Source organism: Peromyscus californicus, unplaced genomic scaffold (genome assembly GCF_007827085.1).
Source record: "Peromyscus californicus insignis strain IS unplaced genomic scaffold, ASM782708v3 Scaffold_22__1_contigs__length_63687245, whole genome shotgun sequence".
Taxonomy (NCBI): Eukaryota; Metazoa; Chordata; class Mammalia; order Rodentia; family Cricetidae; genus Peromyscus; species Peromyscus californicus.
In genome coordinates this window covers 43,910,933-43,927,621 of record NW_026294525.1, presented here as the reverse complement: position 1 = coordinate 43,927,621, position 16,689 = coordinate 43,910,933, and the positions used below count along the sequence as shown (strand labels likewise).

The window sequence follows — 16,689 nt, the reverse complement described above, 5'->3', positions numbered from 1 at the left end:
TAGGCATGGAAAAGAAAAATTTAATTAGATGTACCATGTATAAAATCAAAATACAAGGAAAATGACAGCTCTTACTAAATATAGTCACGACCCAAGAAAATAATGAAAAGAAATGACTGAGGACTCTTTAAAACCCACACACCTGAAAAACAAAATGCTGAACGTAAAACAGAAGGCAAAGTGACTTTTTCAGAGTCTATAACTTCTTTACTCTAAAACAGTCTTGACCTTTAACAGAATCTCAGTCATTTACATCATTTATTCTAGTGATGCTACATTTGCTCAAAGGATTTTTTTTTGAACCACTTTCATAGCCAGTTTACAAGTCACATAATAAAACAAATACAGTTTTCATTGTATAAATCATTCTGAGAAAAAGCTTTAAAACTGGAAAAGGTCATTTTCTATATTCATTATTCTCTTCATCTACTAGATATGATTCTTATGACTTTGGGCTGGGGAAAAAACAAAACAAAACTCAGGTCCTCTTCAAGGCACAGTGGCTGGCAGCCCAGGAGGACTCTCGTGATTATTTAAAAGGAGGTCGATTAATCGGAGTTATTCCTGCTGCTGCATCTGTTTAAAAACGCATTCATTTAATAAATATCTGATGGGTGCTATTCAGGGCAAGGTCCAGAGTTGGCGACATGGCTGTCATTTGGTAGAATAAGTAACAGATTTTCTCCTTCTCCCGGCATGAGTTCTAGAATCTATTAATGACCATAAAGAGCCTATGTGACAGAAATTCTGTATCCTTAAAGTAAGCCAAAGACAAGGAATTCTAACCTGTAATGACTTTAATCTTATTACTCATACAATACCTAATAAATCATAATTGTGTTCACTCTATCTGCTAATGCAGTTTTCAATTGCAGTTAATAAATCATCTTCATCTCTTATGCTCCTCAAATCCACTGACCTTCCCATTTAAAGCTACTCAGTTCTTCTAAACACATTCTATGTTGAGTAACCCCAGGAGGATTACATAATGAAGACTAGCCAAAGTGCTTAATATGAGTGAATGTGTACAGTTTATTAACTCTCAGGCAACCATCAAAGAAAGCATCCTTGATACTACATAAGGGTCCCCTTACATTCTTAATAAGAATCCCTTATAAAGTTGCTGACTTGTGCTAATTACTCCTTAAATCAGAATATGGACTACTCAGGCATTCTAATTATGAACTGAAAATCTATAGTTAACAAGATACAACATTCAACACCTGCCAGTTGACTACAAAAATAACACGCTTCCGAGATCAGCATCTTAAAGATTGTAAAATTACCATCATCTCAAACTGCTGTTTATGAAAATAATATACTACATTCATGTCAATCATTATTCTTCATGTTAACACAGTCTCAAAGCCAAATTTAAGTAGTTCCGGTGTCTAGCGGGATTGTATGAACTATTCAAGGTCTGAATGAACACAGACACATTCTCAAATATGCAGCTCTTAACCATCCTGCAACTACAAACATTTGATTTGAAGGGATCAGCCAGAAATCAAAACAAAGAGACAGATCCCTAACTCCATTAACACCAGGCTTTCCTTGTATTTAGAAATAACTTAGATAAAAAGCATGCTTGTTTACACCACCAAAGATCTCTAACTCACAAAAGATTAGCCTGCTCTTTCAAACATAAGAAGGTACAAGGTATAAATGGTGTCCTTCGGGTAAGTTTTCTTAAGAATTCAACTCTGTAAGGCCTTCCATTTTTGGCATCAAAAAAAGTCATTCTGAAGGGTGTTTGGACTATTTTTAACCTTCACCTATTATTTTAAATATTAACATGTCAAATGAATCTAAACCAAGGAAGATCTCTCCCACCACCCACAGACAGGCAGAGACACAAAGACCATCACCTGGGAACTAATGAAGAAAATAACCAACTTCAATTTGAAAATGAAGACCAACTGGTAAACTGGGGCTCAGCTTATGGAAAGTGGAACAATCCAACTCAAAACACTGTCTCATCGCCTACAAGATATATAAAGATTCAATAGACTACCATTGGTGAAAATAGAGATGCTCTGAGAGGCACTACAGCTAGAATGTATTATGATCTTTCAGTTCAACTTACTTACAGGAAAAATGAGGTAATGTTACCAGACAAAGGTTTATCTTAGTATTTTTATATGAAAAAAAAAATTAATGCTCAGGTTCAAAGAAACAGTAAATCATGATGTTTTTTCGCGACCAAATATGCTTTCAGAAAGCAACAGAATAAAATTTAAACAATAAAAGCATGTATCTATAGGATGGTCAAAACTGTGAATAAGTAAACACATCAGGCAGACATGGGGTACTGAATCTACTTACCACCTTCACCTACACTTCAACGGTCTCTGTAAAAATGGGCCTTAACTCACAATGAATAGAGCACAGGAAAGGCACTAGCTGCTTCTGCAACTTACTTTCCCCCTCGCTAAACAAATCTCCAAGAACAACAGTTTCTACCGAGCACATTCAATGATGTGGCCTTCGATATGCTCTACATCCAAGAAGGGTAAAGTTTCCACAGCTGGAAATGAGAGTCTGAGACAGGGTGCACAGCCAGGTGCTACTTCAGGCATCCACAACTCTGTCTTCTTCACTTACGCCCTGACAAAGATAAGATGAATAAGCACAGGCTTTTAGCAGCTTGGGCATATATATTCCCCTGAAAGGAAAACTAAGTTCAGACCATCACGGCCTAAAGTTCAGCTCAGGAATCTAGACTGTCAGCCTCAGAAAGGGCCAGGCATGCTCGATGTTTATCTCTTGTCCCTGAGGTGATATTGTCCTTCGAGAGATCCCGAAAAGACCATTCAATTAAGAAGGATCTGACAGAGACAGGGGCTCTAATAACAGCTATGGTGCTTGCATGCCATGAGTTTGTGTCTCAACCACAGTCATTCATAGACCTGTGTATCAATTACTGCCACACCCTTTCCCATAAACTCTTGGCGTATGCAAACAGGCTTCCCCAGGCATGTGGCAGTAAAAAATGTTTTAGAGTATGTTGTACTGTATTATTAAACTCTATTCTTTCATAACCGGGTGTTATTCATTTGGTTTCCATCTCATTTTCAAACCTACCTTCACATCAAGCTCTCATGATAAACATTCACAAGAGGGCCTGGACACTACACAATCTGATGAAAAAAAAAAAAACCCACACAGAAATACATTAAAAATGCCAATAAAAGTTTCTATCATAATACCTGACATCAGAGAAGCGTGCAGCAACATGGGGGCTGGGGATTTGCTAAATTATGATCTGGGATGACAGACTGAAAAGAAAGACGGGGGAGAGAAGGAGGAAGAGAGGGAGAGACACAGACAGACAGAGAGACAGAGACAGACAGAGAGACAGAGACAGAGAGAACGCTCGAGCCAGTCTCCTAACAAATGCCAAAGAAACGCAAAGGCTATTGGGCTTCTTTTATTTTATCTATCTGAGTTACATGCAGGACTGCTGGGCTCTGATTTACCTTACGCAACTGCTGGAGGATTCATGAGAGACGAGCACTGACTCCTCAATGCTCTTAAGCCCTAATCTCATTTGGTTTTCTTTCAGGTTCCTAATGATCACAGGAATCTTTATCAGGACCCTGTGGAGGTGGAGTCGGGTGGCCTCTGTCATCTTAAGAGCAAATATCAGCCAGCATTGCTTTTTCACAGAATATCTGAAGCCGCTCCATCACCCTCCAAGATGTTCTCAGCAGGGCTGCTGGCTGCTGGCCTGCCAGTCAGGACTGAGGAGGCAAGAGAGCCACAGCAGGACCAGCCAGTCTCCCCGGAGGGCAGGTTCCCATTAGAGTCCGGGTATCACCCTGTGCACTGGCCTACTCAGGCAGTGAGCTGCACTGCTACACCCCATCCTTTGGACACTAAGGACATTTCATGAAGTTCAATGGAGCCCTGTGGCTAATAGGTAAGGTGAGTACGAAGCCTTAAGATGTCTGAGGGCCTTTTGGATCTGAAACCTGCTACAGCAATATGAAATTCTTAAAAAAAAAAAAAAAAAAGCCAAGAGCTACAAAATATAACCAATTTGCCCAAACTCTGAGTATCAGGTGCTTAGTTCTCATTACAGGGTTTATCATAGTTACGCAATTTTTGCCAAATCTAAAATATAATTTTCTTCTTACTTCTTTACAACATCCCTCTGAGGACAAAACAAGTTAAAACTCACTTTGCTCGGTTTAGTTTGAGGACTGATGTCAATACTTAAGCAGGCAGCTTGACTGTGACAGCCCTGAGGACGGTACTTCAGAGCAAGCATATCTGACTGTAGAAATGAGTTGTCTTTCACACATGCTCTGAAGTACAGAAACAGAAATATGTGCAGTGAGTATATAAGTTTAAAGATACTGAAGGTTTGTTGGAATTTAGCAATCTAAGAGAATTAGAATTGGTCATAGCACAATTAAAAACCACACCTATCTGGAAAAATCATTTGGATGAACTATACATGTATCTTCTTAATCATCAAAACCTAATTTTAACTACTATAACTGTCTTTTGAAATTCCATCACTATATCCCTGGCTTATTAATCAGCATAGGAAATAATGTCCTCTTGGAAGTAACAGCAACGAAATAAGAACAAGGAGCATTTACTGTATACCAATTACATGCCTGGTACCATGTTAAGCTTTATGCGCAAGATCACTTTTAAACCTCAAGGTCCATCCAAGTAGGTACTACTAATATAGTCCTCACGCTACAAAGGAGAGAAACGACGTTCTGAGAGATTAACCAACTTGATGAAGGTCACAGAGCTAGCGCATGATGAGGACTAACTCAGATCCAGATGATCTGGGTCCAGTACCCATTGTTCTAACTCTCACCTTGCTGCATGGGGACCAGACAGAAGAAGGGGACGCACAACACACTCAAGCAGACTTTCCAGGCCTCCTCAAGGAGACAGAAAGGCCCACAGATTGTTGTATTTTTTAAATGTCTATATACCTCCAAAAACCTATAGAGTCCTCAGGTTAACTAGAATTCTTCTGCTGTCTATAAAGCAATGGGTGGAGAGCACATACATTTATAGTCTGAAGAGCTCTCTCCAATCATTGCACTCCTTGTCTCTGGGTACCCGCATCTTTTTATATATTGTAACCCTCTGTTTCTCCCTTTCTTCTTCACCACTTCTCCACACAAATGTGTGTAATGGTTACAAATGCTTCTACTCTTGTTAAAGAAGAAACAAATAAACAAACTTTATGAACAGAGAAAAACACAGCACATCACACGGAGCTGTGTAACTTTAAAAACAGTCCTGTGAGTCACGTCCGTAGTAACATTTTTTAAAACTTACTATAGTTTACTGAAAACCAATCAAGTCAACTTTACAATAGGGCAGAGTTGGGTCTCATGTGTTTTATGCTCGTTCTATATCAGGGTCGAAGGGAACAAATGTGACCAGCCTTCCAGCCTGCTAATACTCGCCTTGGGAGTTTCATTTTGGAAGTTAAGTATGAGGAGGGCAGTGAACAGCGCTCACCAAGAATCAGGACTTCTGTTCTCAATTCAACTCTGCCACTGACTGGTGATTTCCAGAAAAATCTTGAGGTTTTGGATATTCTGCCAGAGAGTACATGAGCCAAGGTACCACTCGGGTCTATTTTATGATCTAATACATACGTTTAGTTTTTAAAATTAAAAAAAATAATAATAACCTAAGGTTAGCATTTTCCTAGGAGATTGTTGATAACCCAAAAATAACTTGTAGCATTTCTATAAGGGCTCTGTAAGAGAACATGGGCAGGGAGGGAGCTCCGATACTGACCATCAGGTAAGGCAGCAGGCTATCAAGATAGGGAAAAGTTAATCCTCCTTAAATTACTAAACGTATTCTTCTTTTCCTTTTTTTTTTTTTTTTTAAATCTATTTAGGTCATTTTGCCAAACATTTCCGTTACCTCTGGGATCTTATTTTGGTTAGTCAGAACATATTATGTTCATGGTTTCCAATATGGTATAAAATAAATTAAAAGCCTATTTGGCTAGGGAATGTAAATTAGGTCCTGGACACTTCACATCCCCTCTACATTTTAGCCTTCATCCTTCATAGGCATCTGTACATATTCTTTCCTTGTGACCTTGACACACATCCTGAGAGCCCCAGTTAGTATAGACGTCATATATCAAGGCTTTAAAAACATTACACTTCAAGTATGTAAGTTCTGCAGTAAATTCCAAGAAAGTAAGATCTTTGGAAAGAAAGGCATTTTTACTCACATGAAGCATTAGGATCAATTTTTCTTTTTCTTTCTTTCTTTCTTTCTTTTTTTTTTTTGTTTTTTCGAGACAGGGTTTCTCTGTGTAGCTTTGCGCCGTTCCTGGATCTCGCTCTGTAGACCAGGCTGGCCTCAAACTCACAGAGATCCGCCTGTCTCTGCCTCCCGAGTGCTGGGATTAAAGGGGTGTGCCACCACCGCCCGGCAGGATCAATGTTTTCAAGATGGTTTTAGCTGATTAGCTCACCTGAGGACTGCTGCAAGGGTTTCAACACAGGGTGCCTATTTTTAAACTGCTTTCACCACTTTTACCAGGTTCTAAGTCCTACACACAGCTCCTTTATGTGAATCTTAGCTGCCTGATAGGATGAAGTCAAAGTATTCCCTTTATAGAACTTAAGGAATAGCTTTCGGAAAATTAAAACGAAGACAATTCCCTCTACTCACAATCTTGCTTATATAACTTCAACCGTTAGCACCTACTCTAGTGTTTACCCTGCTGAATTTGTGACTTATTCATCGTCTTGTTGAAGACAGAATGCTTTACAAATCTCAATAGCTCCCTTGCTTTGGGATCCCGGGTGCGACAGGCTTGCACTAGTATCTATTTAATAAGGAGTGTCAAGGGGTGTGTGTGTGCTGTGGACAGGCAAACAAACCCAAAGTGTCCTAGCCCCTTGGGCTGGGGTTTCAAAGGACAGCTTCATTATGTTGTAAATGTTCTTTTCCACAATAAAACCCATAAAAGTCACCTGGGAAGTTTAGTTTCAAAATAAAAGTATTTTTGTTTCAGTTTGTCAAGGTAACGTAGTCTCACATGTGATCTTTAGCCAAAGAGCAGTAGTTAATATTTAACAGGAACTGTAAACTGTGCTCAAGCGCATGCAGGCATATGTGCACATAGACAGACAGACAGACGGACACACAAACACAGACACAGACACAGACACACACACACACACACACACACACACACACACACACACACACACACACACCCCACTAGTGCTAGTATAAGATGTAATAAAATGTGTTTTAATCATTAGCCCCCAACATGCATCTTTCTTTATGTGTCTGAGTATACAAACAGGTCTGGAATGAAAAGTCCTTCTCTGAAGAATTGGAGAAGACAGCTGTGACTGTCACTGACAGGTCCCAAAGCCTCAAGTGACAGACCCAAGAATGCCAGCCGGCAGAACTCCATGCCCCTCTTATGCTGTGGGGGACTCCAGTCTGAGAAGGGTTACTTGTCTTCTTCTATCACTCAGAATGCCCCATAACTCCGGAAAACGAAAAATAAAATGTTCATTGTTCCAAGTTGATTAGGGCCTCCAGTCTAAGGTACAGGGTAGGTTCACTGTTTTGCACCCCCCTCAACAAAGCTTTAAACACCTTGCCAATTTAAAATTTAAAAAAAAGATGGAGTAGAAAGGAAAATAGAATACATTCTTAATAATTCCATGAAGCTATTTCACTTTTAAAACTTTCGTTTTAAAGTACAGGATAATGTGAGTAAAACTTTATGGAGATCAAATTCATGACAACAAATAGATATTTGGTATATATCAGAAACCAGAGAAATTCCAGGGTAAGTGGTTTTACAAGGTTTTCACATGGGTGGGAAGAGGAAATTTTACATCAAATCCCTTATTATTGGAATTAGTAGAATTCACTCAATACCTTTTTGTCGAGGCAATGTCCTATTTCAAATTAACAGCCTACCTCCCCTAAGACACAAACGTATTAAAAACCCGATGTGGTACCAACAACACAATTATGTCAGTGATATAAAAATAGTGTGAATTGCCTTTGAACCAAACTTCCAAAACAAGAGCCTGACTAAAATTCAAGCTTGTAGCTTCTAAATTGTAACTATAAAAGTTTTAGTGCATTCAAGTACAATATGGACCTTAAGTCCATAAAGACAACTTGAACAGATAGAGACAAGTGCAGAACCAAGGCAAAGAGCTCCTGCGCTGAGGTAAGTAGCCTGTAGTGCAGGAAACAGAACCTAATTGTATAAAACTGAAGTTTAATGTGTCATCCTTAACTGACAATCACTTTTTCCTCTCCAGGACCAAACACTGGGTCCTTTGGAATAGCTTGAGTTGAGGGTAAGGGGGTGTGGGTGGTACCCTAAAATTAATTACATACATGTGTGAAACTATCAAAGAGTAATAATAATAATACAAAAAGAAACAAGCGTTAAGTTACTGGTTTTGGTTTACAAAGGACTATGTTTGCTTGAACTATTCTAATGGAAAATCATAAATCGTTTCTCCTCTCATCCTGCTGGCCTTTGACTAAATACTGACGCAAATCATGCTGACTGCTTGGGGTTTTCAAAACAGCATGGGATTTTAAAGGACACGTTTGGTTCTCACATTTTATGTAAAACTGGGCAGTTTGAACTAGGTTCTAAGATGTTGGCACCACATGACAGAGGCCTCCTAACTTTCCTTGACATGGTAAATTAAATTCCTTTGATTTAGAGCCACAGATCAGAGAGGTCTAATAGCCACTGGATATACATACTGCTAAAATGCTGCCCTCCCTGGACTGCTGCTAGGCACTGTGTCTGTTCTAAACCCACTTTCCATCATTAGTGGTCAGCTTCTTAACGCCTTAGTGTTTAAAACCTCTGGTTCCCACAACGACAGCCCACATTAACTGGTCGCTCACATGAATGCAGAAGCATGCCAGGCGCAAATTATTCTCTTCAAACAGCAGCAGCAGCAGTAGACGCTGATCATTTGAGGGTCGATTTTCTAATGGTCTGCATTGGTTAAGGAGCCTAAGAGGTAAGGGTGAGAAGATGTTTCGGAAGAGGCAGAAGTGTGTGTCCCGTTCTCCGGGAAGGAGAGTTCTGTCAGGATTTCACAGCGAAGGAAAACTGTGGGGGAAAGTTGCTCAGAACAGAACCCACTCCCCCATGCCTGAGGAGGGCTCTCGGCAAAGCAGAAAGCTTGAAGGATAATCAAACAAAGCCATGGGCCTAGCCTCAGAGAAATCTAAAAGGGACCCCAGTCCGCTTGAACTTGCTCAATGACACCCTTATCCAGTGCCATCTGGCCTTAGACACATCATAAGGCCATCAACCGGTCTCCAGGCTGCAGTCACTTTAAATTTCTTTACAGCCCTCCAAATTCTATTCATTCCCTGAAAATGCGATCATGACCCTTTCCTGATAACAGAGCCAATATCAAAACAAAAATTTCACAAAAGTATTACATCTTTTTATAATGCATTTTAGAGGATGGTCAAAGTTGCGATGCCATGCTTCTAGCATAGTTCTGCAGGTCTGGATTCCCAGGAAAACACAGAAGCAGCCTGGAAGAAGACATGTTCACGGAGCCTAGTGAGTGGAAGCCTCTGCTTCCTCATTCAGGTCTCAACATGGTCATTAAATGCTTCCTGAGCTATAAGTCCTCAGCTTTCACCATTGAAATGACAGCCTGAAAGAATTCCCTAGGGTCCCTTCACCCTTAAGCTTGTGAGAAACCAATCACAGGCTACAAGTGAAAATAACCAGGAAGAAATTCCACAGGACTTACCAAAGTCCATGTTTGCTCTAGACTGGGTTTGTTACTGAGCTACGGTGGAGGCAGACCTGTTGCATCATAGAGAAAATACCCCTTTTCTGGAAATGTTCTAGTAATACAGGAAGCAGTAGATTGTGTGTGTGTGTGTGTGTGTGTGTGTGTGTGTGTGTGTGTGTGTGTGTCTGTGTGTCTGTGTGTCTGTGTGTGTGTTTCTCGTGTTTTAAATCAGTAATAGATAGTAAGTGGCCCATGACAGGAAGTCTCAAGTTTCATGTTTACAGCCTGTTACATCCACACAGAATGCCACCTGGCCAAGAGAAGACCACATGACTGAACCCTGGGCGCATTGGCTCACTGTTATAACCTTTGTATCATGCGTGATTGATGCCCTGCGTTTATAGTCAGCTTCAATTTAAAACCGCCTGCAAGCCTTCGTGAGGGGGGCTGTCGAAGACCAGCACGGTGACTGACCTCAGGGTGAACTAAGCGCAGCTGGAGAGGAGGCAGTGTATCACCTGCACATGTGTTCACTTACACCTGCCTCTTACAGCTTAAGCTCACCACAGCATGGAACTTTAACCGCATTCAGCCTCACATCCTAACTGGCCACACATCTCCTAAGGTAGTAAAAAAAAAAAAAAAAAAACAAAACGTGCGGCCTTTGGCAAACGGTGGAAGCGCAGACCTCCCTTGCCTCTGTGTGATAACGTTGAAGCCATAAGTTCCAACCGTTTATCATACCTCCCTGAAAAACACAGCAGCGTGAGTGGGATTTCTGGCAGGGTTTACTCACTCACCTCTTTGATCTTTGCTCTCTTCTCGCGGATGGTGGCATCAGCTGGTTCCCGGTTCTCTATCCCGATGGGAGGTATGAAGTCCACCTTGGGCAAGCCCCCAAACAGCTCCTTGTCACGCAGCTGGTCCTGGGCCACCTTCTCCTTCTCCAGCAGAATGTCTCTTTGGATCTCCTCGGGTAGCTTCTGCAAGGTCTCCTTGGCTTCCCTGAGAGCCCGCTCGTGGTTTTCACGGATCCTGGCTAAGTTGTCCTCCAGCACAGCCCCGGGGTCCCCTGGCACGCCTTCCTCGCGGTGCCGGACTCGCCCCTCGGCGACATCCTCGGCGCGCGCCCCGGGCCCGGGCTTGTGCTCTGCCGCGGGCTGCAAGGCGGGGTTGGAGTGGAACAGGACCCCGCTCAGCAGCTTGGAGGAGTCAGGCAGGAAGAAGATTGCCCCGAAGCAGAGCGTGATGAAGGCGCTGAACACCAGCAGCAGCACGAACTTCTCGGTGAGGCGGAAGGCGGCGGGGCCAGACCCCTTCCTACTGCCGCTAAGCCCCCCGCCCAAGCCGCCGCCCAGGCCGCCGCCCCCAGGGCTACTAAAGAGCGGCAACAGGCCCCCCACGGGCATCGCTCCGGTTGTTGCAGCCGCCGGTTGGCAGTCTGTCCAGGGGCCGGGCGCCGAGCCGCTCAGCAGCCAAACTTCGCTGCCGCCGGCCGTCAGCAGCTGCGGGGCCGGTTCTTGCGCATCCAGGCCGCCCAGAGCGCGTGTCTGAGCTGCGGGTCTCCCCGCTGGAAGCGGCTCCCCTCCGGCTCTCCTCGCCGGGGTGGCTCCTTTGGCAAACAGGCACGCGCGACAGACCGCTGGCTGCAGCCCCTGTGGGGGAGAGGAGACAGTAAAACGCAGTGGTTAGGAAGATGGTGAGAAAGTTTCCAGCGGGTCCCCGCCCTCCCCTCGCCCCGGGAGCCGCAGGACAGTTCCCCAGCAGGCAACCCTGCGGTCCAGCTGCGGACACCGCCCTCGGAGCCCACTTTGGACTTGGGGTTGAAGTTTTCCAGTCGCGGAGGCAAGGGTGTCCCGCGCACATCTGGGGCAGGGCCGAGGACACCTCGGTGCCAGGGGCGGCGCACCTCTGGGCAGCAAGAGCACCGGGTGCGTGGGGGGGCTCGTCAACTTCTCCCGCTGCCCATCTCGGTGCGTGTCCGGGCGGGTGGGGGCGCGCGTTCAGCCCGGTGGCCCTGCGGCCCCGGGACACGGCTCAGGTAAGCGAGCGCGCCGACCTGCCGGCGAGTGCGAGCGAACCAGGCACCGTGCCGCCCTCCTCCGCGGCCCCGCCGTGCACTAATAGCACTGCCGGTCTCCCGGCGGTCGGAAACGAGGGCGGTGACGCGTCCGGAGAGTGACAGCGCGTCCGGGCCAATCTCACGCCTCCCAGGGTCCCGCGGGGGTGGAGCCGAGGCGGGGAGGGGGCCGCGCAGGGCGGGGAGTTTACGGGAAGCGCAGCCTCGCGGGGGCCCGGCAGAGGCGGGGAGGTCGCAGCTCCCCAGGGCGCTGGAGGGCGGGAGCTGCGCCCCGGAGCCGGATCAGACCCGTCCAGAGAAGCAGAGCCGGAGCTGGTCCGAGCTTACCCAGCCCCAAGCCCACTCGGCCCGGAGCCCCAAAGGTGGTGGATCCTCGCGAGTGACCGTGTTACACTAACGCGGTAGCGCCTGCATGCTCCTGCACTCGCCAATTGGCGATCCCGAGGAGAACACCGGGGATTGCGGAGCAATGGGTGGTTTTGAAGCGCGTCTTTTCTCCAGTCACCTCTTGTTACCCAAGACAGGGATTCCCTGGCGCCCAGTAACTCTCAAACCCAAAGTCCCTAGGCTCCCCGCAGAGCTTTTGAGCTCTCGGCTCGGCCTCACTAACACAAAAATCCATGGAGACTTGGGGTTTGGGGATTGCTTAGGGCTTTAAATATGCACCCTCTTCCCCTTCCAAAAAAAAAAAAAAAAGTTGTATGCCTCCCCCACACTCCCCCACTTTCGAAATTCATTTACCTCATCGCTGTTGGTCAAATTTTCCATTCAAAGAAGACAGTTTTATGCTGCCAGAGCTCCAAGCAATAAATTGAACCCTGTTGAAATTAAGTCTTGGATGCGACAACTCCCAGCGAAGGAAAGACTTGGTCCAATAGAGATTGTTTTCAAGACAGCCTTGCAGTATTCAGTCTCATGGAATGTCATGGAGACTGGCTCCACCTCCCATGACATCGCTTGGAATGCCCTGCTGATATTGCATAGATCTACGTTTTTGACTTGGTCGGAAACCTCCGCGTGAAGGGACAAGAGAACGTTTTCCAAACTGTGTTATGAATCCCCTGTTGCTCCAACAAGAAACAGTCACCAGAGAGGAAAATTTGACTGACTTCCTACACCTGGAAGCTGCTTGGTGGCAGCGCTGTTCACCATCAACCTTCTCCGGAAAAGTGATTTTGATTTGCCCTTTACTTGCTGTCTTAGACCAGAGCAAAAATACCTGGCAGGTTCCAGGAGAGTGCCCACAGTACAGTTGTTTCCAGGTGTTGGGCTGTATGAAAAAATAGAAAACCAAGTCAGAAATCATACGGCAGTTTTCGTTTAAATATTAATTATTAATATTAGCCATCATTATTTGTTATGTATTGGTTTTGTGCAAAATGTGCCAGGCACACGTTCAAAAGTTCTGGTTAATAAGAAATTATGGCTTGATGAATCCGACTTTGTGGCTTGATTATTCTGATACTTGCTATGAAATTCTATGCCCAGAAGAGTGCAGCATATCCAAGCAGGGTAATAGATTTAGCTATAAAAATGAAAGCAACAATGTTTTCTTTTAATGATGGAAAGGTAAATTTGTTTCAAATTATATTTGTAGGTTGTGGGTAGGCTGAAAACTTAATCACTGTGAAATAATAGTGTTTATTCTTAGCAAGACCCTTGAAACTGAGCTGCTTCACAGAAGAGAAAGCAGATCCCTAGAAACTGGGACAAACTCTTGAGGAAGCCAACTGCTTGCTTCCTGGTCATTTGGGGGGAGGGATCATTAGCTTTCCAACTATGTTTTAAGAATGGGATTATTTTTACAGACACAGAAATACCTGTGAACGTTCATTTTAAGTTGATATAAGTATGTATTCCAAAAAAGAATAAAATCCACCTATAAGTACATGTACTAGGATATGACAGAGATATCATACCTAATGCTGTTTCTAAATTCCTTAGTCTTGATGCCAAACCAATTTGGGCATTTAGGATAGTGTCTGTAGTGGAAGCATTAAATATTTTTGTACACAGACTTAAAGTCAATTTCCTTTTTAGAAATTTAAGTTATATATATATATATATATATATATATATATATATATATATATATATATATATATATAAAATACATTTTTTTTCCTAAATTTTTAAGGTGACTGCTCTTTTTATTTTGGTTCACTTTTATGAAGCTTACTTTAAGGTTTTTTTTTCCTGGTTTATCATTAGACACCAGTTTATTGTAATCAAAGCTTGGTTTTGGTAATTTACTAAATGAAAAGTTAATTTGTGTGGTTGAATATAAGTTTACATTCAAGGATGCCCGTGTGTGAGGCAGGTTGAGAATGTGATGAGAATGCCCATACTTGGGGCTAGAGCAAGCCTGAAACAGACTCACAGAGAAGTTATTTTAAGACACATGCTAATCAAATCTTCCTTGCAAACCTCTTTAAATAGCCACCCCAGACCCCATGTATGTATGGAAGCAGAGCACAGACAGCAGGTAGGAACTAGCATGGTATGGAAGCAGGCTGGCACTGTGCCTTGATCACGGTGCTTAAACCTCGTCACAGTCTGCTTCAGAAAAGTGTGCAAATGGAAAATGAATGTGACCAGTTCTGGTTTCTCAAGCCATGAATCTTGATTCTGTCCCTTCAGTGCAGATTGTAGCTTGCCTACCCAAATGAATGCTTTTGTCTTTGCGAATGCAGACTCCAGCTTACCTACCTGAATGAGTGCCTTGGTCTTGGTGAATGTAGACTCTGGCTTACCTACCTGAAGGAATGCCTTGGTCTTGGTGAATGCAGACTCTAGCTTACCTACCTGAAGGAATGCCTTGGTCTTGGTGAATACAGACTCTGGCTTACCTACCTGAATGAGTGCCTTGGTCTTGGTGAATGCAGACTCTGGCTTACCTACCTGAATGAGTGCCTTGGTCTTGGTGAATGCAGACTCTAGCTCACCTACCTGAAGGAATGCCTTGGTCTTTGTGAATGCAGACTCTAACTTACCTACCTGAAGCAATGTCTTGGTCTTGGTGAATGCAGTGTTTTTGACAGGACTGCTGTTTCCTCCTTGTCAATGGGCTAGCATAAACTTGGTGACCTTAACATTTTGTGGGATTGTCTTCCTCCTCCTCCTCCTCCTTCTCTCTCTCTCTCTCTCTCTCTCTCTCTCTCTCTCTCTCTCTCTCTCTCTCTCTCCCTCCCTCTCTCAAATTTGATCAGCTAATCCTTCTGAGGCAAAGCTCCCATGTACTGTTTGCCACTTACCTATAAATGTAACTCTCACTTTGCCCCTCTCTTTGAGTACTTTTGTCTCAGTGTCTTTCTTTAGCAAGTTGTAGATATTTGTGTTTTGAGATTTTAAACACACTTTAGAATAATATCATTTTTTAAAAAACTTGGATGTAGTCAGAGACAAACCCAAAGCAATCTCTGATTAATTTGGCTGCTTGAATTTCAATTTTTTTCAAAAGTAAATTAACAAAAGGTAGATTTAACATTCACAGTATGTTAGTTATGAGCATGTCTACAGAGGCCAAAGTGGCAATATTTTAATAACTGATAAGTTAATAATTTTGTAAAAATCGGTGGGTTCTTACAAATTAAATCACAAAAATCTTTCTCGTACATTTTCTACACTCTTCAAGTTAGAATTCTATGAAATAATTCTTTTAAAGACACTAATGTTTGTTCTGGGTTAAGATATAAAATACAACTCAATGAAGTAAATAAATTTGATCTAGATAACAATTACTGAGTATTTCTAGCAAGTTAACATGAACCCCCGATTAATCAAGTTTCTAATTCACTTCAAATCCAGGTCAGAATGGGTCTTGGCTTTTATTTTAAAAATAAAATGTAATATGAAGAAAATACTTTATTGAGAATATTAATCTTGACTTTTTTTGTTGTTTTTTTGTTTTTTCGAGACAGGGTTTCTCTGTGTAGCTTTGCGCCTTTCCTGGAACTCGCTTTGTAGATCAGGCTGGCCTCGAACTCACAGAGATCCACCTGCCTCTGCCTCCCGAGTGCTGGGATTAAAGGCGTGCGCCACCACCGCCTGGCTTAATCTTGACATTTTAATACTTCCGTGGACAACTGAAAATTACATTAACTATAACAAGGGAATTAATTAAAGGCTTAAAAGGAATGATCAGTAATATTGGTATTTAAATTGGAGTCTATAGTCTATTTATTTTGCTTTTTTTTTCCTCCCCTAAATTTGCTTTGTGATGGCTAGAGTAGTAGAATATTTTCATAGAAATCCTGTCCCCATTGGAAACAAGAAGGGAAGAAGTAGCTATCTATGCAGGGTTGAATCCTCATGCTCATCTTGAAAATGCAAGGCCATGTTGAGACATCTGATTTTGTTTTGAACACTTACGTATAGATATCAGCAGTCCCTAGTTTTAAGACATTGTATACCACAAATATTTGCCAATTGTTTTTGAGGAACTTTCCATGGAACACTCCATGGAAAGGAAGTTGTAAATGGTGCTTCGTCTTGCCAGTCTCCTCTATGAAGATGTAGGGTCCTACACAAATCTGAAGTGTTGGAGCAAAATGCTATTGCATTGCCAATGATCAATGTAACATTAAATTGGAAGTTTTCATTGATTTTGAATATGAGTGCTTTAAGCTGAAGTTTACCTGAAAGAAGAGATGTAATAATAGTCTCAGAGAAGTTCTAAACCAACTTTCAGGGTAAGAATGATGTATTGAAATTCTCAGATGTTGTTTTCATGAGATTAACAAAGGGTCTCAAGGAAATAAACCTGTAAAGTTTGAATGAGGACATATGTATTGAAGACATGGTATGCCCTTGGTTGTGTGACCACGGCACATGACT

The 16,689-nt window shown here is 42.9% G+C and overlaps 1 protein-coding gene across 1 annotated transcript in view; it reads right to left on the bottom strand.

Moving 5' to 3' along the window:
- Positions 1-13,214, bottom strand: part of Man1a1 (mannosidase alpha class 1A member 1) — a 176,753-nt gene extending 163,539 nt beyond the window's left edge. The window contains exons 1-2 of the mRNA XM_052751319.1: positions 12,595-13,214; positions 10,574-11,428 (exon numbers count right to left, since the gene is read on the bottom strand). Of these exons, the coding sequence (XP_052607279.1) occupies positions 10,574-11,428; positions 12,595-12,621 (882 nt within the window). The 5' untranslated portion in view covers positions 12,622-13,214. The remainder of the gene's footprint in view (positions 1-10,573; positions 11,429-12,594) is intronic.
- Positions 13,215-16,689: the final 3,475 nt, after the last annotated feature.